This window comes from Gymnoscopelus braueri, assembly GCF_963280865.1.
Source record: "Gymnoscopelus braueri genome assembly, chromosome: 14".
NCBI classification, from domain to species: domain Eukaryota; kingdom Metazoa; phylum Chordata; class Actinopteri; order Myctophiformes; family Myctophidae; genus Gymnoscopelus; species Gymnoscopelus braueri.
Genome location: NC_137619.1, coordinates 18,702,812 through 18,730,258, shown reverse-complemented (window position 1 = coordinate 18,730,258; position 27,447 = coordinate 18,702,812). Strand labels below are relative to the sequence as shown.

The following is a 27,447-nucleotide window of genomic DNA, read 5'->3' as shown; positions in this document are numbered from 1 at the left end:
CATCGATACGCGATACATGGCACTTTTTTATTATGAAAATATATGGGGGGTAAAAAAAGCTTATGAAAATATATGGGGGGAAAAAAAAGCTTATGAAAATATATGGGGGGAAAAAAAAGCAAATGCAAACAAATACTTCTGTTTTCGCATTATTATTATTGCAAAACAAAAAAAAACGTAACGACGATATATCGGCACAACCCTACATGAGATACATAAATAAACGTAGACATATCAAGTCAAGGTCTATGTACACAGTCAAATCTGTGTTAATTTAACTCTGAAGGGTGTACGATTGGAACCAAATGGAACTGGAACCAAACGCACCTTTAAGGGTCCATTTGGTTCAGTTTGTACACTCTTCGGTCATAAGGTCTCTTATGTGTTAAAATTGTAACGGTCTCTTAACAAGCAGCTACAGCCTAACCTACCACTGCTCCTGCTGACCTGCTCTGATGGGCCTAAACAGGTCATTGTGGTGGCGGGACGCTGGGCTGGTGACTGGTTTAATGCTTCAGCACATACTGACACAAATATACAAATAACACATGCTATGTAAAAACAGCATATGTGCATTTAAAGTACAACACACATACAACACAGTACTTAAACACAGTATATGAGATCCATATCCTGCACTATCCGTTACTGACTATTATCTTTTGAATACCGACTCCTGTATGGATTCTGGCACACCTGCACATGAACTACAAGGATGTGTTGCCGAACTCTGACACATGCCAGTCAAGGATAACTGTTGAGAGACTTACACACGCACACGCACAAGCACACACACACACACTCTAACAACCTCCCCCATAAGCCTCCCCAACATAAAAACACAGAAACACACACCCATTCCCAGCAGCGCTGAGTCCTATTGTCACTTAATGACAGGAGTGACAGAGCAAAACACAGCGGGACAAGCCAGGGTGTCCCATCGTCACCAACACACTGAAATACCACCCACTGCCTTAAACATAGGACATGCACTACCTTCCAAAACAGTGTGTGTGTCAGTGGAAACTTATAATGTAAAATGATGAGTGTTAAGGTAGGGTAAGTGATATTTATTTATGTTAAGATGAGTGTTAAATAGCTCTATATTCTGATAGTAATCATTGCCTTAGCTTAGTGTTTGTTCCGTAACAGGAGTCTCCTCGTCTTTATCTCAAGCTCTTTATTAAACAGAAAATGCATTTTCAGGTCGGGATTTCAATTTGATCCAATCAGGAGAGAGACCTCATACAGGATATAGGATAGACAAGTGAAATTGGAAGTGATGATACAAAGAAATGAGCAGACAACATTGTAACTGAAATACTATCAAATTAAAGCTGATAAATGGATACTCTCTCCTGATTGGATGAAATTGGCAACCCACCTGAAAATGAACTTTCTGTCTATTAAAGAGCTGGAGACAGAGGGAGACCCCTGTTGCCGAACAAGCACTCTATGGCAATGACTACTATCAGAATATAGAGCTGTAACACTTTTGTTTTAACGCAAAAATATTACTTAACCTACCTTTAATTTAACTCAGTTTGTGCAAATGTAACCAAATGGACCCAGGTCCAGTGGGTCCACTCTCAGAGTTAAATTAACTCTTACCCTGCCAGAGTTTTTTCAGAACAGTCTGTAGCCTCTGCCAGGGTTTTGACCGATTTTGGTACCTTTTCGCATAGCCACAAAATATTTTTCTCAAGTATGATTGATCCCCAGAAAATTTCTAATCACAGATGAGATTCAGGTGTGGTTTCACAAATGTCAACGAGGTCAATTTGACCTTGTTGTCATGTGTTGTTTGATGTTTGAAAATAGCTCAAAACCAGTGGTTTCAAACCAAAAAACATTGTGAATTGTTTGTCCGTTTCAATTTTAACATTGAAGTGGATGGAGCAGCAAATCTTTGGAAATTGTTATCTCCTTATTCGTTTGGAATATCGAAAAGGTGTCAATACTAAATAATTAGAGAATCTTTTTAGACTTTTTTTTTTTCAGGACGTTTTTAAACGTCTTTGGCAGGCAACAGCTAATTTCTCAAAGACGTTTATAAACGTCTTTGGCAGTTATAGAGTTAACACTGAGGGTTTTGCTGTGTACTAAACCTCTAAGTGTGTATATAAATATAAGAAGAGGTGTGTGTCTGTTTATGTGTGTTTAAGTGACTGTATGAGACTGTGGGTGAACAAGCCATAAAATAAAATAGAAACAAATACAGAGGTTGGTGGGGGGCGTGACAGAAAGAGGGGGAAGACCGACAGAGCAAGAGGGAGGTATAGTCTTCTGCCAATGTGCTTGGCGTGCCCTGCTGTCCCCCATTAGGCTCTCACGCAAGCCTCTGGAATATGGATTGGGATGTGCGATCAATTTGTGGCAATTGTCAGTGCGGCTCAGCATATTGGTGATAAATAGGGAGATGCATTCATTTTTGTGTGGCTTATTCACTCATCATGCCATGAAAGGCAAAGCTTAGGCTCGCTTCTGAGCCTGTGGTTCAGCAAGACAAGGTCGGGTCTCTCTCGCACGCACGCACACGCACGCACACACACACACACACGGCACAACACAGGAGATTACGAGTGCACGCACACCAGCCCATAAACCTGCCAGACATATATATGGCTACTCAGACAAACGTACAACAAACAAATGCCCAACTCCTTGTACTGTTCAAAGTGTATGAATGTGTGTGTGCTTACGCTGAAAAATCCTGAGTGTTAACCTTACTCTGAGTGTTTGACACTGTAAACAAAAGGATGCTTATGTGGCAGCCTTTACACTCTCATAGTTAAAATAACACTCAGCATTTTGCAGCGTTGTGCGTGTTTGTGTTTGTGTGGTCTCACCGTGGCCAGACACTGGGGGTGTGTCTCGTGAAGAGCCATGCTGGTCAGGATAGGCAGGGTGGTCTCGCCAAGCCACCGAGATCTCCTCTCCTCCTCCGCCTCCTCCTCTCCCAGCTTTCTCAGGACCGCCTCCAGTGCCAGCTCCCTGACCTCATAGTGCGGGCAGCTCAACACACACCCCAGGAGCTGTGCACCTAGCTGTGGGCCCCCCCAAAGCTCCGGGCTCTCCACGCTGGCGTTGAGGGCCACTCGTGTCAGGCTGAGCAGGTACTGGTTGGTGCCGGGGCCCAGGGCGAGGGCGCAAGGGCCGCCATCGGGGGCAACCAGCTCAGAGGCGGTCAAGATGTCCAGGGTCTCCTTGCGGAGGTCAACGAGGTCTGAGTCTGGATAGAAGAGAACAGAAAATGTTATCTTCCAGATTTGGAGGATGAAACCTTTGGCTTCACTGAGGCAGAAATCAAAACAAAGCACAATAAATATTGAATCAAACAGCACACGATGAACAGATAACATGTCTGTTCATGAAACCTTGTATCTCCGTATTTTAAGTTTTCTTGCAAAGTAATGCCCTACTTCGTCGTACAAGAGTGTCACGCAAAAGTTTCATAAATAGCCAATCTACAAGCTCATCTACAACGCATCGCCATGTGTTATGAGCTTGTAGATGTGCTAGTTTTGCTGCTGAAAGTGTTATAGCGGGTCTGGGTTTTATACAGTAAATATTGAATTGAACCAATGAAAAGTATTTATGACTAAATACATTGGATCTACATTGGAACTCAACTTCATTGGAACTTCAAATTCCTGAGAAGTTATATGGTTTTTGACATACAAGGTTTCTGCCCGACAGCAACAATTAGCTTTTTAGGAGACAGTCTTATCCAGGGTGATTCATAATAAGATAGGAGGAAGGAGGCTTAACTGAACCCCATGCACTTTCGGGGCATCAGATAGTATATGAGACGGATTTAACCCATTCAATCCGGGAATGCATCTGTATTATTTTAGATTTGAGCAATAACCATTATTTTATACTTTGGCTATTTAAATATAGCGGATCTACAAAATCTTTGAATGTATATATTTTTATTTTGTTTGTAACTCAAATCTTTGCTTCTGGGGGTCCCTATTACAAAATATGTTTAGATGGGGGGGATCGGCGGTCAAATACATATAATTTTGGGGGTCCTTGAGATGAAAAGGTTTGAGCACCACTGTTATAGCAAGCAATGGTTTTTCAGAAAACTGTTAGGATTTAGAAGAGATTTGTAGAATCGGCCTCAGGTCTTAATGGGTTAAGTGGGGGGAGACATGTAGCAGACAATTCAACACTGAATTACAATCCAACTCCTCTCTGAGAATGTAAACCATTCCTTTTTCTAACAAACACATGTAGACATCAGACCAGTCTAGAAGCCAGTGGCTTTCTATTTAGGCTTTTATTGGAAGGGCTGTGTAAACGTCTGTTTGGAAATGCCCGCCACTGTGCCAGCGTAGCCACCTGTGGATTCACACCCTCACTGAGCGATGGACACGCAAACAAGCACACACTCTTACAGTATGTGTGCACTCACATGCACAGGCACACGCACAATGGTCCTCTGAAATCTAAGCATAATCCAGTGGTAGGGCAGTGAAGTTATTGGGTAACCTAATGCCATTGTAAAGCTGCGCTCCTCCCTACAGCACTGCTCCGAGACCCCACTGTGACAGCCAACTCAATTAGTTTAACATGCGCACACACACACGCACACACACACACATTTTCACACATGCTCGAGCATGCACGCTCACTTACCCCCTCTCTTGCACACTCAAAGCTCACAAGTATTCCAGCATGCACGCACGCACACACACACGCAGCGCTTATGAAACCTGGTGCAACTCAATCTGGCCCCTGAGTGCCACTCAATGAGGGCCCAACAAAAGAGCGGGAAATGCCGCATTCCTCCGGAGACGGGCCGTGTTACCGTGGAGATGGGCCAGGTTACTATGCAACCCGATCCTCAAAGGTTGTGCGGCGGACCACATGAACAGAGCCTAATGCTTATAATGGAGGGGAGGATGGTAATGACAATAATGATGGAGAGAGCAGAGAGGGAGGGATGGATGGAGGGATGAGGATGACTGAAGACAAATGGGAGACTGGTAGTATCTGTGCGGAGGTGGAGAGGACATAGCCAGGTGTGTGCGCCCCTATTTATTTGGCCAGTCACATTGAGTGAAAGCTTTTGAACGACACACAAAATGAACTGATTTTTGTCTTACACACACACGCAAGCACGCACGCACGCACGCAAGCACGCACAGGGTGCCCAAGGGAATGAAGTCTGCACATAACACAACTTGGAGGGGAGCAAATCAAGGCAAACAAGGAGAGGCTCAAAACTTAACTCTGTCATGTCTTTCAACTGACTGCACACACACTCATTATACACACAGAGAGAGAGGGAGAGAGACAGAGAAGAAAGAAATCACAGGAGAGCCAGGAAAGCCTCATTAGTCAAGAAACAGGGCTGTTTTTTATGACGCATTTATTAAAATTGCTGCGCCTGAGCAGTGGGAGGGAGAGAGAGTCACAGGAAATGAAAGGCGTTCCTCTGTAAGCCACACTAGGTTACAGTTGTCATTTGCCTGTGATTTTTGAGGTCACATCAGAGAGATCTGATGTTTAAACAAACTGGTGTTTTGGAGTATAAATACATTTTATATCATGCTTTATTATATTTCATAATCAATATTGTAATATCTAAAACTGTTTTCACTGGACCCGGGGGTCAGACAATATGAGTCCATGTGGCTTAGTGACTGAGTGGTCAATATAATATACAGTGAGAGTTCAGGTAGTTGGCAACCCTACAGTAGTTACACATAAATGGTACACAGTTGAGTACATTAAATCAGAATTCACCAACACATATCGCTTGTATCCGGGTCCAGCTTAAAAAAAGGCTTCCCTAGCTTCTTGTTTCACATCGTTCACACACACAAGTCTAGAACTGAACAGCATGCCTGACTTCACAGAAGTGTGAAGTGCTCTGGTTCACTGGATTACAGTGGGAGTGATATTTGACTTGTAGTTGTTCCAAACAGGTAACACATGCTGACCTGGCCGGATGATAAAAACTGTACTGAAAATATATCAAAACCTTGTATCTCCATATTTAAACTTTTTATGTTGTTTTCTCATAAATGAACTCCCTACTTTGTCGTACAACACTGTGACACCAAAGTAGCAAAAGTAGCTGATCAACAAGCTCACAACGTGTCGCGATGTGACGCAATGTGAGCTTGTAGATAATGGCTACTTTTGCAATAATTTTAAAAGCGAAATTTAAAGTGGTTATTTCTGTCTGTGGGTTTTATAAACTAGAGGTTCGGCCGTTATGTGGGCCTCACACCGACGTCGCACCGCCGATCCGACTGATATGCCCATATATGGAGATCTCTATATCTGTCATTCCTTGTCGCTTTTATGCAAGGCCCCAGAGCCACGGTACAACAGTAAAGCATCCTGGTGGTCAAATCTGGGATTGCAATACTTCTGCATTTAAAACGCCACTGCGCATGCTTCTACTGTTTGAAACCCTAGAGCGCCTGCTGCGTTCGGGGCTCAAGACTTCCCCATTTGGGCACCCAAATATGGTGCCCAAATGTGTAGGTAGGTAGTAGAGGTACTTCCGGGTTCTTCAAACACCAGTGAGCAACTTCCATTGAAATGAATAGCTGGGGGCGGGGCAGTCCACCCTCTAGATATATTATAACTCTGCTTTTATGCCCTATGTCCATATATGGGCATGCCCCCTTTTATGGCCATATACGTCATATGTCTGTGGGGAACCATGATGTCATCAGTATATGCCCATATATGGGCATTCCCCCTTTAGTGCCCGTATATGGAGCGTATATATGCGCCTGATGCCATGACAACACATTGAGGTTAGACAAACACTCCAAATATGGGCATAGCTGCATTGTGAACTCCTTATATGGTTATGGCTGAGTCATGGTGACATGAGCATGATGACGTGGTCCGTCCGCCCGGCTGTCCTCCCTTAAGCCAATTTTGATATAGGATATTTAACCAATGAAAAGTATTAACAAGATCTTTTTCTTTCTTTCAAGGTTCTTTTTTTCCATGTCCTGAAAAGTAACAGTTTTGGACATACAAGGTTTCCATCCGACATCAACCATATCCTAGGACTAACCTCAACCTGAGGTCTATTTCTTCCGTGTTTAACATGTGGCCATGTGGGGGAGTTACGGTGTGTGTGTGTGTGTGTGTGTGTGTGTGTGTGTGTGTGTGTGTGTGTGTGTGTGTGTGTGTGTGTGTGTGTGAGAGAGAGAGAGAGAGAAGGTGAGCACTGTATGTGTGAGGGCCTTATTTGAAACACAGGCTAAATATTTAAACTAAATTTAACCACAACATTTGGTTTAAATAAACCAAAGACCTGCTTATGACTGGCTGCTGGAGGAAAAGGTGTGCATTGAACGTAGTGTGTGCACGAGTGTGTGTGTGTATTTGTGCGTGTGCGTGTGTGTGTGTGTGTGTGTGTGTGTGTGTGTGTGTGTGTATTGGGCCTGTTGTATTTGGATGGATGGTAAACAACCTGACTGACGGCAGACAAATCTGACCCAAGGCCAGCCTACCCTGCCACCATTTCCTTCCTGTGGTCTTCAAAACTGTCAGAGAGAGAGTGAGAGAGAGGGGGGGGAGAGAGAGATAGGGAGAGAGAGAGAGAGAGAGGACAGAGAGAGAGGAGGGAGTCCCAGAGAAAGACACACAGAGACATTTCTGTGACAAAATATGAATTGTTAACACTATGTGTGTGTGTGTGTGTGTGTGTTAGGTTGCCATTAGGGGCTCAGTTATAAGCACTCTGTTGTGTAGTCTACTACCTGCCCCAGCAGCTTGAAATATCACATAAAAAGTGTGTGAGTGTGTGTGAGTGTGAGTGTGAGTGTGAGTGTGTGAGTGTGTGTGTGTGTGTGTGTGTGTGTGTGTGTGTGTGCGAGCGAGCGAGAGAGAGAGAGTTAGCGCTCTCATTCACCACTGGCATGGTCGGCAGGCGAGCCTCTAGTAAAGCCTCTGGGTTGTAACCCAGCTCACTAAAGTCTGCCAGTAAAAGCATGCTTTGCCTTGTCAGGCGAGAGAGACGTATGCAGGCCCACAGCTGGACTTTACATCAAGCTGCACCGTCATTACCCAAACTGTGAAAAACAAACCCCAGACACTACGTGTGTGTGTGTGTGTGTGTGTGTGTGTGTGTGCTCGTGTGTGTTAATGCACGCGTGTGTGGACGTGGACGCGTGTGTGTGGGTGTGTGTGTTGCAGATGTGAGCTTAAGTCGACCTCTTTCCCATGCTGACAGAGCTTCTCAATTTGCTGGGGTCCCTCCCTCTAATTAGCTTAAAGGCCCTCTTTGCGTGTGTGTGTGTGTGTGTGTGTGTGTGTGTGTGTGTGTGTGTGTGTGTGTGTGTGTGTGTGTGTGTGTGTGTGTGTGTGTGTGTGTGTGTGTGCTTACAGTCCCCCAGCGATATAAATAACAGCAGGATAGGAAATGAACTCTGTCCACAGGGCCATGGTGGCTGGCAGATACCAAAATACACAAGCCACTCTTACTAGGATATCGGCGTCCATACGTTTTTAGAACTGGAAAGCACCTCCAGTCCAGACCATAGCTGGTTACCTGGGTTAAGTGTCTGCTGTAGATTACACAAAGTGGAGTAGATAGACAACGATGACTCACTACGCGAGTGTGTCCACTGGTAAGTGAGTCAGTCGAGATGACGACTAAAAATATTAGCAGCACTCTTCGCCCTGTTTCTGAAAGGGGCGTACAATTAGAGACTGACTTTACTTTGATCGTCAACTACGAAAAAATAAACAAAAATGAACAGAGAAGAGAAACCTCCCCTCCATATTGAAAGAGGTTTTAGATTGATCAAATACATATCCTTCAAATATTCTTTGTTGCACATCGGTATCGCTCGACATAAGCAACAAACTTTTAACGGAAGAAAACTGCAGACTGAAAATAGTTATTATTTATTTAAATTATGTAATTTTGTTCTCATCGACAAATGTGATGACGCAACACCGTCGTGTGGCAGGGTTCCAGGGGGTCTCCAGCAAAAGTAGTATAAATATAATATAGGTATAATATAAAATAGGTATATCCCACTATGAAAACCAATGCTCTATTTTACTGATCAATCAATTGATTGTGTTCCACCTTGGTTCAATGGAACTAACGTAGCATACTTTAAGTTCTTATTTATTGGTGGCATCACATTTTTAATAGTAATGTTCAATTTCAAATCTTAAGTGTTTTACCAATTATTTGGGGGCCCACTTGCAATACCCTGGCGGCCCACCAGTGGGTCCCGGCCCACAGGTTGAGAACCAGTGCTCTAAAAACTATTCTCCCTCTCTCTCTCTGACAGTTAAATGTAAACGTTGCTTTAACTGGCATGGCTGGTGCACAGAGGGGAACGCTGGAGGAAGCCATGGAGAGGAGGAGGAGGGGGGGTTTATGAGGCCAGATGGATCAAACAGACCGCCTCGGAGAAACGCACACGTCCACATGTAGGCGCACATACACACACACACACACACACACACACACACACACACACGCACACAAAGTCTCAGAGACTGACTTGAGAATCTCTAGAGGAACTGGCTAATAAATAAAATCCAAAGCTCTCATTTAGTGCACGATGGCTGTTAAAAAAGAAAAAATGGAACGAGAGAAGAAAAAACGGGAATTGTTCACCTCCTCTTCACCCAATGCCTAACACTCTTTATACCCTGCTGCTTTCATTTGGACTGTTCTTTTTCTTCTTCTTTTTTTTGTCAAGTTTTGGTTTGTCTGAGAGGGAGCTTAGTCTGCAGAAAACATATGAGGAGGGAAGGAGAGAGAAAGGGAGAGAGAGGGAAACAGACAGCAGCGCAACAGATGACACAAACACCACATGGGGAATAGGGGATTAACGGAGTGATGGAGAGAGATGTACGGTACTGCACTATATAATACGAGGGAGGTGGGAGTTAGAGAGAGCCAAAGAGAGAGAGAGAGGTAGCAGTTTGGTGGGAGTGTTTGTTATGTAAGGGGCTGAGCACACCAAGCCAAGCCGAGCCATGTCCTGAATCTTCACAGTAAAATAGTCTGTGTCAGAGTAGAGCTGTATGTTGTTGAGCGGAGTCCCTCAGGGCTCTTTACTAGCGACTTTTCTCTCTACATTATATATTTGCAAAAAATTGTCGATTGTACAAGCGTTGCGACGCGATGTAAGCTTATAGAGCTGCTATTTTCGTTTTCCCCAGAATAAGGATGCTGGGGTTTAAGTGGTTGATCGAAAAAAAAATGAAACTGACATTTAGAACCAACTTAATTATCCATGTCGGATAATTGAGAATCCGTTATTTTATACCAAATAGTATTTACATTTCTTATATATCAATATAACGAATTGACATGAAACTTCTTTCTTTTTTTGTATGATTGACTAAATTGATTAGTCTGATTACACTCTCCGAGTTAAACTAACACTGAGGATTTTTAAAGCATACAGGCTTGTATGAGGAGGAACCCCAACCGTTTCCACTGTCAAACCCAGAGCATGTGCTGAGCACATGGTCAACCAAACACTAACAACTCCCCCCTCCACTCCCTCTCCCTTTCTCCCCCCCTTCTGTTTTCCCTTGTCTTTCTTTCTCTCTTCTCTCTTCTTTCTTTCTTTTGCTCCTTCCCTCGCTCTCTTGTCTCTCTATATACATCTCTCCTCCTCAAACTGGGTCATAGGCACAATCACACCATCTGTCAGGGAGCGCGCTCGCCTAGGGTTTCACATTCTTCCACTGTGTGCGGAGACCCCCACCAGTCCAAGCACATGTGCACCCACACACGTACAGAGCTCTCACACACACACGCACGCACGCTCACTCACACACACACACACACACACACACACACACACACACACGCTCGCTCGCTCATACATATACACACACAGTGGGGGGCTTCTCTGAACTGCCCACAGACATGTAGCCAACTTCTGTCAACAATCAGTCAGAAATGGAGAGCAGAGGGAGACAGCCTCTCCAACAAACGCTGGTGTGGTTTGCTCAGACCAATGCTACGATTCAAAAGGGGGGGGAAGGTTCCATAGCAGTTGGTAGGAGCGCGGTTTCTGGATGGCAAGAAGAGAAAACTCGCCGGCGAATGACTGTAGTCAGCTAGTCGACTGACTTTGGCCTTTCCCCTAGAGAACACTATACTGCTCGACGTTTGCTGATGACAGCAACCGTTTCCCACTGACAGTAAAAAATGTGATTCATATCCCAAACCGCTAAGACTTTTGATAAATAACCATGGGATCTACTGTACTTTGAAAGATTTGAAGAGTCAATATCCGCGTTGCCATAAATGAATTCCAAATAATCTAGTCAAAACTTTGCACGCGCTTCCATGTGGTCGTTTTCTTTTTAAGTCCTATGTTATATAAATAGTTTAGTATATTACATGACTGGATTTTCTCCAGCTGTACCCACCATTGAGAAGACCAGTCAGTGGTCCACACAGACAGACGAGGACATCCAGATAGGCCCCTCTCGTCACCACACAGCTGTTCTGTCTGAGAGGCAGAAAGATGGAATATATAGGGAAGAAAGGGGCAGGAAATTAATAACTTATCATGTGTTATTTTTGTAACTATCTCTTCGATTTGGCAGTTAGTGTAGATCATTGCTGTCGGGGAGAAACAGTCCAAAAAACAGTTACTTTTCAGAAAAGAAAAAAAAAGAACCTGTGTTCCCAAAGGTTAATATAATTAGTCACACGCTCTTAGTTAGTACTTTTCATTGGTTTAAACATCAAAAGTTTGAAAGCTAAAATGGAGATACAAGGTTTCTGCCCCAACCGCCCGAATCTGTCATATGGACGGTCTCCCATATCATTTAACAGGAGCTAACCACCACGATAGGTTGAAATGATAACATTCCAGCCAGAACTGGTTTCTACTGTAGTCACCAGTTGTTTCTAGCCTTGGACAAGGTCACAGACAGAGATAAGATTTCCCTCAGAGGCAAAGGTTTATATCTCACACCTCAATCCAATGAAGTAGTAGGTCATTACATATTTCCTTCTCAATGGTTCCTTTGGTAGTTAGGCTCATCGGATTAGGTGCATTAGGCTCTGTGGTCGCTCAGATTGACGTCATTCCACCACACTGGTTAGTGTTGTCATGCAGTGTTAAACCGGTGATCGCGATGGCTTGTGAACCTTTCTAAACTGGTGAGAGCAGACATCGATGCTTTCGTTGGACAACAACACTAAAAGCGGGATGCCTTCATTATCTTAATGTAGTTGATGCTAATCTGCTACTATTTACAGTATATAGATTTCATATTGTCGCCTCGTATTAATGCCCTACTTCGTCATGCTAGTGTCACAAAAGTAGCAAAAATAGCCGATCTACGAGCTCACAATGTAACAAGAGCTTGTGACTAAACAATAACTATATTGATCAATTGGAACACATTTTCTTTTCTCCATTTCCTGAAAACTAACGGTTCTGGACATACTGGAGGTCTACATCCAACAGCAACAATACAGGTTGTTTGTAACTGCCATTTCTGCTACACCCAACATCAATTGGGAGGAGACATGAAAGATAGGAAAGAGTTAAAGAGAAGGGGAGATAAGAGGGGTGGGTGCATCTGACACAGGCCATAAGAGGAATATGAACCCAGGAGGTTGCAATTACAGTAGCTTTGTGCCCATGTGGTACAACAAGCACAAAGTGGTTGAACCAGCAGGCAACCCAGGGATCTCATGTTAAGCATCTAATGTTACGTGACTGCATTTACAGCCACTCAAACCTAGCCTGAAAAGGTCTAGGTTTGTGATATAAAAATTGTATCTGCATCAGCACGAATAGTGCTTTAAAAGGATCTTTAAGGCATTTCTTTATTGAAAGAACAACAGGTTGGGTGGGGGAGTGGATTCCATCCCATAATGCTGTGAATACGTTAGTGCATATCTGGTTGAGCAAAAAGGGCATGTGGTAATGCTGATTTCCTTGCCCTGTTCCCATTTCTTTACACTGCTCAGGAGTACATAGTGATGTTTATGTAGAAATCTGTTTTTGTAGAATTCCATTTATCAGATACTTGTGCCTATATATTTAATCTATTAATTATACATACGTTATGCTATCCCAGTCAGTCTTAGCGCAGAAGGCCGGTGCCAGACTTTAAGCCTTCTATTTGATGTTTGGATATTTTGTCTTATTTGTAATAATCTTACTACTGTTCTGCATCTGTGTTTCTGCACACTGCAGTGCAGCTGACACCTGGATTTTACCTCAGGGTCAATAAAGGTCTACCTAATCTAATTCAGATTATGTATCATTTTGAATATGTACAATTCTGATCATTTGGAAGTCTGAATATCCATAATTCTATTTATGTATAATTGTTTATACCGGTATATAGAGAAATCTGATTATGTAGACTTCTGATTATGTCAACCACAACATGAACAAAAGTTGCATTGAAATAAGTGGAGGAACCATCTTGTGTAGAAGTCATATTAATGACATCAGCAGAAACCATATTGATACTGATGAATGGGGCAAACTCTCCAGAATTAGTGTGTGTGTGTTTGTGTGTATGAGAGTGTACAGTACATGAATACATGTGTTTGTAGGGAAAATCAGTTAACAAATTTGTTATCGGGCCACTCATGCAACTCAACACACTATTGCAAATGTAATTACCTTCACACAGACAAAGACTTTCTACATCCAATTGAAAGTGTGAATTCTGGACAGGAACGCACAAAAGGTCAGAAAAACAGCAACGGTCTATCTTTCTAGAAACAAATATTGAACTTTTCTTTTAGCAACATTACAGCGGACTCTGTGTTTGTGTGCGTACGATGACATGACCGTGTGACATCGTTACGTACGAGTGTGTGTGTAAACATACATACACGCGGTCGTGTGTGTGCGCGCCCGCCTTTACGTCTGCGCCATTAGACAGGCAACCTGTGTGGGCACGGGAGGCGCGCGTATGTATATGTGTATGTTCACACAAGCGTGTCACTGCGTCGCTACGAAAGGCCAGGAGCGCGTGCGTTGAGAGAACAAGGGAGGTAGTGTGTGAGGTTGACGTCACATTTTCATCACTCAGATATTAATAACACACACACACACTCACTCCCATAATCATGCATGTTTGCATGTACACTCACACACACACTAGTGCACACGTGCATTTATACACATTCTCACACACGCGCTGATGAAGCATGGGAAGAGGCCTGAGGGAGAGAGCGTGCAGTTTAAGTGAGAACAGATTTGCTCAGGGATGAGTCCTCTCGACCTGGCTCACTAGTGTTTATGTGCACGAGTGTGCACATGTGAGGCAACACTATAAAACGCTATAAAACGAGGCCCCGAAAAGTTTAAGTCATCAGATCCCTGTCCAAACATCACACTGGAGAGGGGTTCTGATAGGTTGGTATAGGCCCCGCATACCACCGCAGGCCAAAGTCAACTCACAGTCAGCTATGTGAGCGTAGGCAGCCATCTTTACTTACGCGCTGACTCACTCCCAGAGCCGGGAAAAGTCCACAATGACAAAACCCACTGACTGAGTCACAGCAGAAGAACAATGCATTCCATCTGTTTTTTTTTTTGGAAAGCGGCTGCATCCAAATTACTGGTGTTTTGGAGAGAAGTGTTCTCCTTCCCCCCTCAGACAAAGATCCCCTGACCTGCGCTGTCCTCGGATCTGTGCGACAGGCTGAGCGGCACGGCGGGATCAAACGGACAGACGCTGTGCTCGCTCCAGTGAACAAGAATTCACCCCGTCATTTTAATAACGGCTCATCGGTGTAGCCAAGCGGAGCTAGCTAGGCGGGGAGGGTGGGTGGGGAGTGGGTGAGGGCTTGGGGTGGCGTGCAAACCTCCACGGTCCCTGTGTTATCTGCCGTGTGCCTGGACAAGGGAAGCGCGGAACCTGCGGCTGACCTCCACCCAGCGGGGAGGGGGCCATTGGAGTAATCTCTGCCCCATCTCGGGGCCTTGGTGCACGGGGGGGCAGGAGGGGGGGCAGGAGGTGGGGGGGCGGGCGGTGGTGGTGGGTGGGGGGTCCGGGGGTGTAACAGCGGGCGGTCTCTTTGAAATGGAAGCCTGTACGGGGCCGCCGAGCGGACGTGGACAGGGAGGGGACGGACGGAGAGACAAGGGGCTATTCTTCTGGTGAGCGAGTTGGAAGAGAAGGAGGGATTCTTATCTGTGTTTCTGTGCAAGGTCAGTGTCTTAGAGAGTGTGTGCGTACAGTATGTGTGTGTGTGTACGTGCGTTTGTGTGTGTGTAAGAATGTCTAGGATTACTTAGAGGCAAGCCACATGCGCTGGCGGAGGGCCTCGCTGATGCCACTTCCTGCTGGCAGGGGTCTGTGAGAGTCTGTCTGGTAGGAACGCAGCAGGAACAACACCTGTATACACACACACACACACACACACACACACACACACACACACACACACACACACACACACACACACACACACACACACACACACACACCCCCACACACACACACACACACACACACACACACACACACACACACACACACACAGTGTTAGAACATTACTATTAAAGTGCAAATATACATTGGATAATATGATTAAACCTCAAGAATATAATTGTTTTCTTTTGGTTTATTTGGTTATAGTTCCACTGAGTAAGATGCAACACTTTAGCTGCCCCCTGCTCTGTGTCCCTTCTGCTGAAAACATGCACTATGTGTAAACCCAAATCTTAACACAGGTGATGATACAAATGTGCTGAAGTAAAACATACACAAAACTCCTTTTGAAATCCCACAAATCCACCTATGCACATTATGCCTTTGTTTGGGCTAGACGCATCACTGGGACAAAATGTCACTGAGCTGCTCTGTAGCAGGTGGACTGAGTGTGTTCAGAGGCCAGGACACAGGCTGGCTGGCTGGCTGGGGTGTGTATTCTGGGCCTGGGTAAGTATACTCTTTAAGCCGGGACCACGGCCACAGGCCAGGAGGAAGCCATTCATTACACCGTACAGGGAAGGCAACGTGGGGAAAAACCAGCCCGACCACGTAGCACCAACCCTGGCCACTGAGTCCTGGCCTACCCCCTTCTCTTTTCTCCTGCAGCCTCCACGCCCAGGCAACACCCACTAGGCTCACACAAACAGCATCCACACCCCTATGTTCCGCTTTCTCGCTCACTGCTTCCCTTCTCTCTCTGTCTCTCTCTCTCTCTCTCTCCATCCCTACCCCCCACCTCCTCCCATCTCCCTTGCAGTGCCGGGCTGGGAAGTCCCAGCCTGGGCAGGCTCAGCCGGCTCAATCCAGTCCGGCAGGGAGAGGACCAGAATATATATAGAAAAACGCTGCCTCCCTGTTGCCTCCTACTTCCAAAGACAGAGAGTGCGGAGCTACACCCCATGTGGGAGGAGATGGCCAGGATGGGACTGCACTCAAATGAATGGGAGAAGATGAGATCCCCAGCACAGAGACAGGGCTCCCAACTATGCATTTTCACCAATCACTCTTTATGGCTTTTCCATGACTGTGCCATGAGATTCAGTAGTTTCCATGACCGTATCCCAACCAGCCTGTGCAGATGTCACAATTCTTCATGATTTGAATCTGCCTTGTGTTAACCTGGATGAATCTGGCCAACTGTGGCTAGGGATGTTGTTGGGATATTCTTCCTTAACAGGTAATCAGATAATGCAGGGCATGCATTGACAAGCAACTCATTGATTTAAAAACTAACAAACAAAAAGGCAACAACAACAAAAAGTAAGATACACATTACGAGGAAAATGCATATACATTTACAAAAACTTTCAGAGCATTTTTAATTCAGAGCATTCTGAGAATTTCTTTCAAAAAAGCACACACAGAATAAGTGCTTATTTTTGGGGCGTCCGGCCATAGCCAAGTGGGTAGATAGGCCGTTCGTAATTCGAAGGTCGCCGGTTCACCCCGTGTGTCCCTGAGCAAGACATTTATCCCCTAACAGACAGGCCCCTCTCCAAAATGCCCATGATGACCATCTGAGTAGCCATCAGCTGGGTAAAGCTCCCCTGCAGGATCAACAAAGGTCTACCTTATGTAGTGCCGCATGACCATTTCAGGTTAAAACCCTTTTTCAGCATGACATTTACAGCCCTATAAATTGAGTTGTATCATCTGTGCATCAATAAATAAGAAATACTTATACTTGTCTAACGTTTTTCATAATAAGCCTATTCAGTGGTGGACAAAGTATATACTCAAGTATTCATAATGCAAATTACGGGGTTAATTCAAAATATATTTTTCTAAGTTTGGGTCCCAGAGTCACTTCCTAGAAATGTAGTGGAGTCAAAAGTACAATCATTTGATTTGGAATGTAGCAGAGTGAAAGTCATGAGCTTGCAAAAAAAAAAAAAGAACTCAAAAAACGAACTTAAATCTACTTAGTTACTGTCGTGTCCACCACTGAGCCTATTCCATAATGTTACACTTCTTTAAAACATATTTGTTTGAGTCTTTAATTGATAGTTGTACAGTGTAGATAGACAGGAAACAGGGAGAGAGACATGGGGAGAGACATGCAGTAAAGATCGTCGGGAACGGGACTCGAACCCGAGATGCACGGTCAGGCTACTTTGGAGCACAGGTGCCCGGGCCCGCTAGGCCAGCGGACCGGTCCCATAACACTTAACCGTCCAGCACTGTGACTATAACATAGGGCAGCTTTGAAGGCGTCCGGCCATCAGCTCTGTGGGGGGAACACGCTTGGCGAGGCAGTGCTAAATACAAAACAAATCAAAAGCTATTTGTACATCTCGTCGTCCGCTGAGGCGTTTAACTGCCTGTGTTGTGTGCGCGCCGTAACGAGTGTCGCTCCCTTTTGGGGCCTGGTAAAAATAGTGGTGGTGGATATGAGGGCCCTGCAGACTCTGTTATCAGGCTGCCCTGCCGTTCCTCCCACTGCCGCAACCACACACTGACCACACGTTGCAGCGCGCGCACACACACACACACACACACACACACACACGTACAGTACACGCTTGTGCACGGATACACATCCGTGTAAAGTGCAAGCATGCCACACACACATGAAGCAAAGGCAAATGTAGACGTAGACGTGTATGTATGCGTGCACACATGCAAATCCACATACACACAAAGAAGAAGTACATAAACTAAGGGTACGTATACTGTAAGTGCGCAAAAAAAACACGCCAATAAAATAAAAGCTCACTCAGGAACACATAATTTGGTATTCACACATAACCAGAGTGTCTAACTGCGGAAGTATAGTCTACTTGGGCTAAAAAGAATAGCCATTAAAACATCAACGCAACACTAAACACACAAATACTCTCTCACTCTATACAGATGGAGTCTGGCAGAAGCCACTCCCAATTTCCCACTGACATGAAAGACATTTGCCGTATTTGTAATTTTTCATAAAACAGTCTGAACTGAACTGTACCCTAAGGAATTGTTTGTTATTCCCATTATTTCCTGAGGAGGAGATATTTATATTGGCACTAAGGAGCATAACTAGTGTGTGTGTCCGAGCGTGCTCGTAGACATGTGACATTTATTAAATCCCCGTTTTCAGTGTAAAATGACAACATGCAAAACTTGCACAAAGCCAGCATACATACTATGCTAGCATGCTGAACAGGGGACCGTACGGTTAGATATGAAGTATTTCTTATTATCCCATAACCAGCCTTTATCATTTGCCCTGGCTAAGAGGGTGAGATAAGTTTGCGCCGGCAGACTACCAAGTGATAATACGGCAGCCGTCTTTGTGAGTTAATAAGGCTACGGTTATGTAAACAACAATGATCAACAGGCTTTCATCATTCCCCTCGGTTGGATAACATCAGACAATGACAAATGCCCAGGTGATCACCTAAGTATGGGGCGGCAGTGGCTCAGGGGTTGAGTGGCCGGTAGAGCGATCCCGGGCTCCCCCAGAGTTATTAAGTGTCCTTAACTCTTTAACTGCCAAAAACGGGAATTCCCGTCCGATGGCTCTATGGCTCTCATGGTCACGGACGGAAATGACGAAATTATTTAAAAAAAAAAATATATATATATTTTTATAATTTTTCTTTTTTTTTGGTCTTGTTTTTTTTTTGTTTATCTGAAAGGAACTAGGAGATAACGCTATCCAAAAAATTGCTGCTCCATTCACTTCAATGTTAAAAAACAAACAGAGGAAAAATGCACCTTTTTCCTGGCACTGGGACGACACAGTCTGAAATAAGTGTGGCAATGAAAGAGTTAAGCAAGACGCTGAAAATAATTGCTCCCGATGAGCAGGTTGGTGCCTTGCATGGTTTCCTTCGCCATCGGTGTATGAATGTGTGTGTGAATGGGTGAATGAAATATACAATATATGTAAAGCGCTTTGGATAAAAGCGCTATATAAATGCACCATTTACCATTTTATCATTTACATTTACTGGCTCCCACATCAGGCTTGCATTTTAGCAACATGACTTTCTGTGAGGACAATTATGTTTCAAATGCAAGGGCTAACCAACTGAAATGAATATTGGCATGCTACTGTATATCTCAATAGCCTACTTCAAGTCAGAGATTTAAGACTTTTTTGTAGGTTTGTTCTTTGAAGAAGAATAAAGTAATCCAACCCAGCACATATTAAGAGATAACCTTAAAGCAGGTAATCCAATCCAGAAGGTTTATTTAAAATGGTGTTTCTCCAACTAAGGTTTGAGATGGCCCCTATCCACACCCTGCCAATAGTCCAGCATTCCCATCAGCAGATTTAACAATTGACGGTACAGTACATGAGGGATTACACTAAAAGGTACGCTGCCAGATTTGAGAGCCATGAATCCTTTGCGGTAGTCAGACACCTGATGTTCCCTCTGGGATTAATAAAGCCGACGTTATCTCATCTCATAACCAGCCTGCCTCTGAGAGTCAGGCCCACGCATTCCTCTGTTCAGGTGGGAGAATGCTGGGAGTAAAATCGCTGGCCGAGGCAGTAGATGTAATGGGAGATAAACGAGAAGGGATTACTGCAGTGAGATAAAAACCAAGCCCAACATCGCAGGTAGAAAGGAGAGAGAGAGAGAGAGGAAAGAGGTAAAGGAGAGAGAGGGGCAACAGAGACCAAGGAGAATAATTGAACCTTACAATTCCTTTTTTACATTCTCAGAGCTTAATATTTCTTTACCTCGTCCTCTTTCTCTTAATTAACCCCACCCCCTTCTCTCTGTGTTGATTGCTCTGAGGGCTCTCAGAGTTCAATTAAAACTGAGGATTTTACTGTGTACAGGCAAGTCCACTGCTCATCCTTGGCCCCGTTTAGCCTCTGTTGGGGAAATACGCAGAGGATTACTTCCATTGAATTAGCCCCTCACAAAACACCACAAGACTGGGTTCTCATTCTTTTGGCCCGCACCATGCATTGTTGGGCCGGTGGCGGGGCCGGTGGCGCGTGTCGAGAGGAGTCTGACGTCGGGTCAGGTTAGTGCCGGTCCGTCAGGTGGGCTTGTTAGGCCCGGTTCGGGTTGTGTCAACAGTGTTTCAGGCTTTTGCCGGAGAAGTGTTTGCTCCCAGTGGGACTGGAGGGTGTTGTTCTCAAACATGATGGTCCAAGGGCAAGGCTGAGACGGTTGGTGCACACGGCTCATTGGCCCGAGGACTGCTGTGTACATTGACGATATGAAAACAGCAGATCTACAAGCTCACAATGTGTTGCACCGCGACCAAGTGAAAATCGAGTTTGACTGCCCAGACAAACGTGTGTAAGTACACTTAATCTCTCTTCCTGCCTCCGTGTGAAAAACCACTGAAACCTTGTACACCGATAACCTAATCATATTTACCCTTTTTAGTCATTGAGGCGATTATGATAAGTGTGATAAGTGCCACACTAATAACTGTAATTAAATAGTTGTTAAGCCTTGAACGTCAGACCCAAGCCACAGTGTCCTAATCATAGATTGTTTTGCCATTCTTGTCACAGTCCGGGTTAAGTGAGTGAGTGTATCTGTCCTTTATTATTTTGAGTATTTCGAGAACCACCCGACCGATCAATTGGAGTAACCAAGTACTGATTATAAGATAATTTTGTTAAAGATTTAAAACAAACATAGGTCATATATAGTACACACAAAAACAAACGTTTCAGTTTCAAAACATGGAGTTACAAAGTACTGAACATAAAATAATCTTGCAAAAGATTAAAAAGATAAAAACAAACGATGAGACAAAAAACTTTGTTTGCTTTTCTCGTTTAAAAAAACGATATACGCTACTGGTCAATAAGATATAGAGATATAGAAAATAATCAGAAAATAAGAGCCACAAATTAAAACAAGACAAAAGAAGAAGACAAGCCCGACTGTTCAAAAGTCTTGGAGACTTAATAGCAAATTAGAGGCCACATCTCTTGTAATTCTGTGCTTTGATTTTTTTATTCAAAACACAGAAACATGGAAAATCATCATGAAGAAAGCATGTCACCACCGAGATGATTAGAGCTCCAATGGCCCATGTTTTTACCAAGGAAGGAGCAAAACAAATGTGCAGCCCACTGTGTGTGTGTGTGTGTGTGTGTGTGTGTGTGTGTGTGTGTGTGTGTGTGTGTGTGTGTGTGTGTGTGTGTGTGTGTGTGTGTGTGTGTGTGTGTGTGTGTGTGTGTGTGTGTGTAGCAGAGTGGTACCACACTGCCTCAGTAGCTATGATGACTCCCAGCTCCACACTTAGCCCACTTCTCTGTTGTTCTCTGGGAATAACAGAGGAAGCCATTTCTCCACAGAGCAAAAACATCTGCTACCTGTTACACACACACACTGGACGGAGAACATTAACATACATTAGCCATGCCTCTCGGCTAAACACGCTGTCCTCATCATCGAAGCGTCAACAGGCTGATCAGTATGAAACACACACACACACACACACACACACACACACACACACACACACACACAGTTTTGGCAGATCAGACAAAGATGTGATTAAACTGAGATACTTAAGCGGACAACTTCATTATAGAAGGAAAGAGGGAAAAGGATGTTTACATCAGTTGATCTAGAACAGGGAACTTAATGTGGCATGAGTATACCCTGCTAGCATGTTTAGACTCCTCAAATATTGGGCTCATGTGTTTCAGGCAGGAATACTACCAAACATTGTCCTACTTTTGCTCATTTTGAATTTGAATCTCAGTAGTGAAGTAACAGTTTTGGACTGTACTGTATGAGGTTTCCACCCGACAGAGACGATGTACTAGCTATAATGGATTAACATTCTCTACCATACATAAAATAAAGGTCTGTAGCATTTCCTCTCCCCAATAACTGTAGTCTTCTCTCTGTTTCCCTGCTCAATATCAATCAGCAAGAAAAGGGCCATGGTGAAAGACACTGTGTGTGTGTGTGTGTGTTACTTTGGTGTATGTTTGTGGAGGGACAAAAAGAAAGGAAATTAAACAGCCAAGGAAAGACTGCAGGCTTCGCCTATGTTATATCACTCACTCTCACACACACACACACACACACACACACACACACACACACACACACACACACACACACACACACACACACACACACACACACACACACACACACACACACACACACACACACACACACACACACACACCTCTTACTTTTGTCAGGGGAGGAAAATAGACAGAAATGGAGGATTAAAAGATGGGAGAGAGGAGAGACAAGTGAGCAAGGAAAATAAAGCAAGACAAGAAGTGGGGAAACCGATGAGGAAAAAGCAATGGGGAGTGGAGAGAAAGGAGGAAGGAGAGTGTACGAGAGGAGGAGAGGGAGAGACAGACTCAAAGGAAGATAGAGGGAAGGATAATAAATTGGAGGGGGGGGGTTGAAGAAAAGACAGCCATAGATGAACGGAGACAGCCAGAACCAGAGGCGAGGAGAGACATGTGTGGATGCTCCACACATGGCAGCCATGAGAGGAAGGCACACAAGAATCCTCCTCACCTCCTGCCTTTGAGAGCCTATCTCCTCTCCTCCTCTCCCACAGAAGACCTCCCTGTAGCCCAAACCGCTATCAAACCATAAGTGCTCCATCAAGGGATAGAGGCATAGATCCTGAATAAACCGGCTGGCTTTCCATTCTTTGTGCTAACCCCACACACACACACACACACACACACACACACACACACACACACACACACACACACACACACACACACACACACACACACACACACACACACACACACACACACACACACACACACACACACACACACACACACACACACACACACACACACACACACACACACCTCCCTGACTACAACTAGTCTAACAAAGTTGCTCCAACCAAAAAAAAACATTCAAATGAAAAGGAGGCCCCCAGGAGCCCAATCCGATCCCTCTTGTCTTTGAGTGTGTTGATGTCAAAAGGGAGACTGTTTTTGGTTGTGTTTGACAGAGCGTGTTGACAGAGCTACCCGTGCGTGTTTATCCTGCTCTGTCACATGTGCCGATAACGGCTTTGTCTGGACAGGCTGCGTGTGGAGGTGGATGTTGATGTGTGCGTGTGTGTGCGTGCGTGCATGTTGAGACAAGAGCCTCCCTATCTACAATCTGGCTGAAAATGCACATACATGTGTTTTGACAACTGCATCCGTCCGTAGTGTTCCAAGTACCAAGTATGAAAGAGCACTGCATGTTTGTATATATATATGTGTGTGTGTGTGTGTGTGTGTGTGTGTGTGTGTGTGTGTGTGTGTGTGTGTGTGTGTGTGTGTGTGTGCAGTATGATTGTATATACATTTTGGTTGTCTGCGAGCCTACTGTATACTTATGTGTGAGGAGGGGTAAATCTAGAAGTGTAGTGGTGAGATGATGATGTGTATGTTGTGTATTCATGCTCAGTGTGTGGTACAGCCCACCTGCAGCAGCGTCCCGTGGATGTGGTTGTGTTGGGTCTTGGGTCCGTGCACGTGGTTGTGTTGGGTCTGGGGTCCGTGCATGTGGTTGTGTTGGGTCTTGGGCCCGTGCATGTGGTTGTGTTGGGTCTGGGGTCCGGGTTCCATAGGTAGGTCTTGCAGTAAGGTGTGAACAGCGGAGGGGACCTGGGTAACAAGCACAAATGGAACCAGCGCGCGAGCCGCCATCTGCCTGGTCCGGTACACTGCAGACCGACCACACCTGGAATGCACAAACACACGCACAAGCACACAGAAGAGACGCTTATAGACTGTAATCAAAGAACATGGGCACATGCAGGTGACGTTTGCATGGGTATTTTGTTTGTTTGATTATACTGTATATACACCGCTATGGTCTTGTCTTTTCTGTTATGCTAAGCGAGCCTTAATGAAGTAAGCCGTGTGAGTCATCCGTCTTTTAACAACTTGTGGTTTTCATCATCATAATTATATTCCTATCACCATAAAATTTCCATTTTGGGGACAAATTCTTTGCCGTCTGACATTTTTGGGCCGTCCTTTGAGGACACACAGAGCTGACAGGGAGAAGCCAGTTTGATGATGAGTGGGACACTTTTATGTTTATATTACATAAAACGTTACTCATGCGCGGGCACGCACACACGCACGCACGCACCAATGCAGGGCAAACAACAGTAATGAGTGGCTCTACAAGCCCACAGCCTAAACAGATGTATGTCAACATTACATATATTCAAATCACCATTTACCTATCCAGTAATTAGCAGATCCCATTTTGATTTCACCCACACAGATCAAACGCACACAAATCCACACAGAGTCATTTACAGTATGCGTTGGTGATGGGGAATGTGGCCAGTCACCCTGAGCCCAGGCTAAAATTAGACATGTTTACAAGCTGATAGCCCTTCCTTCTCCAGTGTCATAACACTGCCATGGCTGCCACGAGGGTGGGACATGACGAAGACTTGAATGAAATTAGGGGGATAGATGGTGACAGAGAGAGAAAGACCACCTTTTATACAGAGGACTAGAGGTATCTACCTAAGTACATATCTGAGTAAACTAAAGAACCCAGCTATGGAACCACAGTACCCAGAGATACTGCATGCTTTGATGTGTATCAAACCATAGTCTGATTGAAACATAGATGAAGACAGAGGGGTACAGTCTGAATGAGAGAGAGAAAGAGAAAGGGCTCCATGGCTTTGCTATAATAGAGGATAATGCATATCGTCGCTGTGGGGCAGAAACCATGCTTCTTCATAATTCAACTTTATAAATGAATGCCCTACTTCTCCATACAACAGTGTCACGCAAAAGTAGCAAAAATAGCCGATCTACAAGCTCACAACACATCACACGTGAGCTTGTAGATCTGCCATTCTTTTACAATTTTTAAAGTGAAAGTGGTTAAATCTGCCTGTGGATTTTATAGATATTTAACCAATGAAAAGTATTAACTTAATTATATATTTACTGTATAGCGACCCCTATGGTAATGTTGTGTGAATTACTTGGGCGAGCTGGACTATACAATGGGAAATCACCTCTACACTATCGATCATTTCCCCTATATGAATTTAACAGTCGCGGCACGCCATGCCTTGTTTTTGACCACCACAGCTTGATTTTTAAAATGTATAATTATTTATATGCGACGCGTTGTGAGCTTGTAAGTGCGCGACGCTGTCACCATGTTCTCATGCTCTCCCATGGGTCTCCTGTGAGACGGCTCCCCCTAGGGTAACAGCTTTCTATGGGTCACAAAGGTTTCAGTAACGTAGGCCCCACCGTCCATTATGGCACCGTCGGCTGGAATGTGTTTCGTTTTGTTTTCACAGCTATGATTGTATAGCTTTTCTAAGATGATTTCAACGCAGATGTTGTTGTTCATAAAGATGCACGCCATGGACGCATCGATGCTGAGTAACTTAAGTTGACGCTTGTATTTGCAGAACGGCGTGGCAAGGCAGAGTCAAATCTTCAGTCCTCAACAAGGCCAGACCAGTTCAATTTGTACGCTCTCCGAGTTAAATGAACACTCAGGATTTTACAATCTGTGTCGGTGCACATGTGCATGTATGCCGTTTGCGGGGCCCGTGACGACACCAGGACTGGGTGTTTTACACACAGCCTGGCCAAACAGGCGTCCTTGTGCAGATTGGCTGCACGGTGGAAAATCCTGCAGGAGCTTCCAGAACAAGGAGAGGGGATCGTCCATCCATCACCGGAACGGAATGTGGAGATGAGCACCATGCTCTGGCAAGGAGGAGCGATGATGTGTTTAAAGAGATACAGATACACACATACACAGGACACACACACACACAGATGCACGTACATGCCCACGTTCAAACACGCAGACACGCATACATGTTTGGTTGTATTTTTGTGTGCACGCCATGTTCTCTACAGCATGCTAAAACAGAGTGGTGTGTGTTTGTGTATGTGAGGGACCTGGGGTATCAAGTGCTAAAAGAAAATTATTCTTAGATTTTGGAAACCTGCTTGGAGTAACAGATGGGCAGGATGATGTGTCACAGAACAATACAATGATTACCGCAAAGTTCAGAGACTTTATTTTGTGTATTTTATACTGTGTTTGTTTACTCCTTAAATTATATTTTCCAAATGAATTATTGAAATGCAATGACTAAACTGTAACAGTGTGTGTCTGGTGTGGATGAGCGAGAGCGAAAGAAGGCAAAGGAGTGAAAGAAAGAACGAGCCAAAGTGAACGAGAGAGTAAGAGTGAAAGAAAGAAAGGGCAAGCGAAGAAAGAAAGAACAAAAGAAAGAAAGTGAAAGGGTGAAAGAGCAAAAGAAAGAGTGAAAGAAACAATTCAAAGAGAGTGAATGAGGGGGAGAGAGCTAAAACAAACAGGAACTTGGACAAAGAGAGGGCTGTTTGGACCAACAAGTCTAAAGTCAACTGTCAACAAATGCTCTTCCACCTGCTGTGGACATACCTCTGGAACAGACATACAGACAGAAAACCAGACTGACAACCAGACCGACAGATGGACAGAGGAGACACAAAGACAAAGGCCCTGTATCAAAAAGAGACAACAGTTAGCATTCCGAGCTTGCTGCATGTGTGCATACATGGAATTCATGCACACGCAATCACACCTCTAATGACCAATTCCATGTCCACCCCCCATCCCCACTCCCCTCAGCTCCATTTGGGCCCCATATGTTAACTATCAGTGCTAATTTGTCTCATTAAAAGGCTTTGCGGAGGAAATGACAGTTTGGAAGGGTGTAATTTTAGAAAGAGGGCTGTCCCTTGCTGTCCCCATGGGGTCAGGAGCCAGGCGGGTGACTTATGGGGGGGGGGAGGGGTGGTGAGGGTGGTGAGGGTTGTGTGCGTGCGTGCGTGCGTGCGTGCGTGCGTGCGTGCGTGCGTGCGTGCGTGCGTGCGTGCGTGCGTGCGTGCGTCTGAAGTCTGGGTCTCATTTCAGAGGCATGGAAGGCCCAGTTTCCCCTCTGTAGTGTGTTAGCTTGAACAAGCCAGCTCTGAGGAATGGAGCAGCTAGCAAATGAGCAACAGAGTTACAGCTGATACAT

General features: G+C 44.7%; 1 protein-coding gene across 2 annotated transcripts in view; it reads right to left on the bottom strand.

Moving 5' to 3' along the window:
- The window catches only part of thada (THADA armadillo repeat containing), a 110,207-nt gene that overhangs the window by 24,380 nt on the left and 58,380 nt on the right, over positions 1-27,447 (bottom strand). For both annotated transcript variants that reach the window (XM_080448830.1, XM_080448831.1), the window contains exons 29-32: positions 23,855-24,113; positions 15,257-15,360; positions 11,407-11,489; positions 2,850-3,232 (exon numbers count right to left, since the gene is read on the bottom strand). In XM_080448830.1, the coding sequence (XP_080304956.1) occupies positions 2,850-3,232; positions 11,407-11,489; positions 15,257-15,360; positions 23,855-24,113 (829 nt within the window). The remainder of the gene's footprint in view (positions 1-2,849; positions 3,233-11,406; positions 11,490-15,256; positions 15,361-23,854; positions 24,114-27,447) is intronic.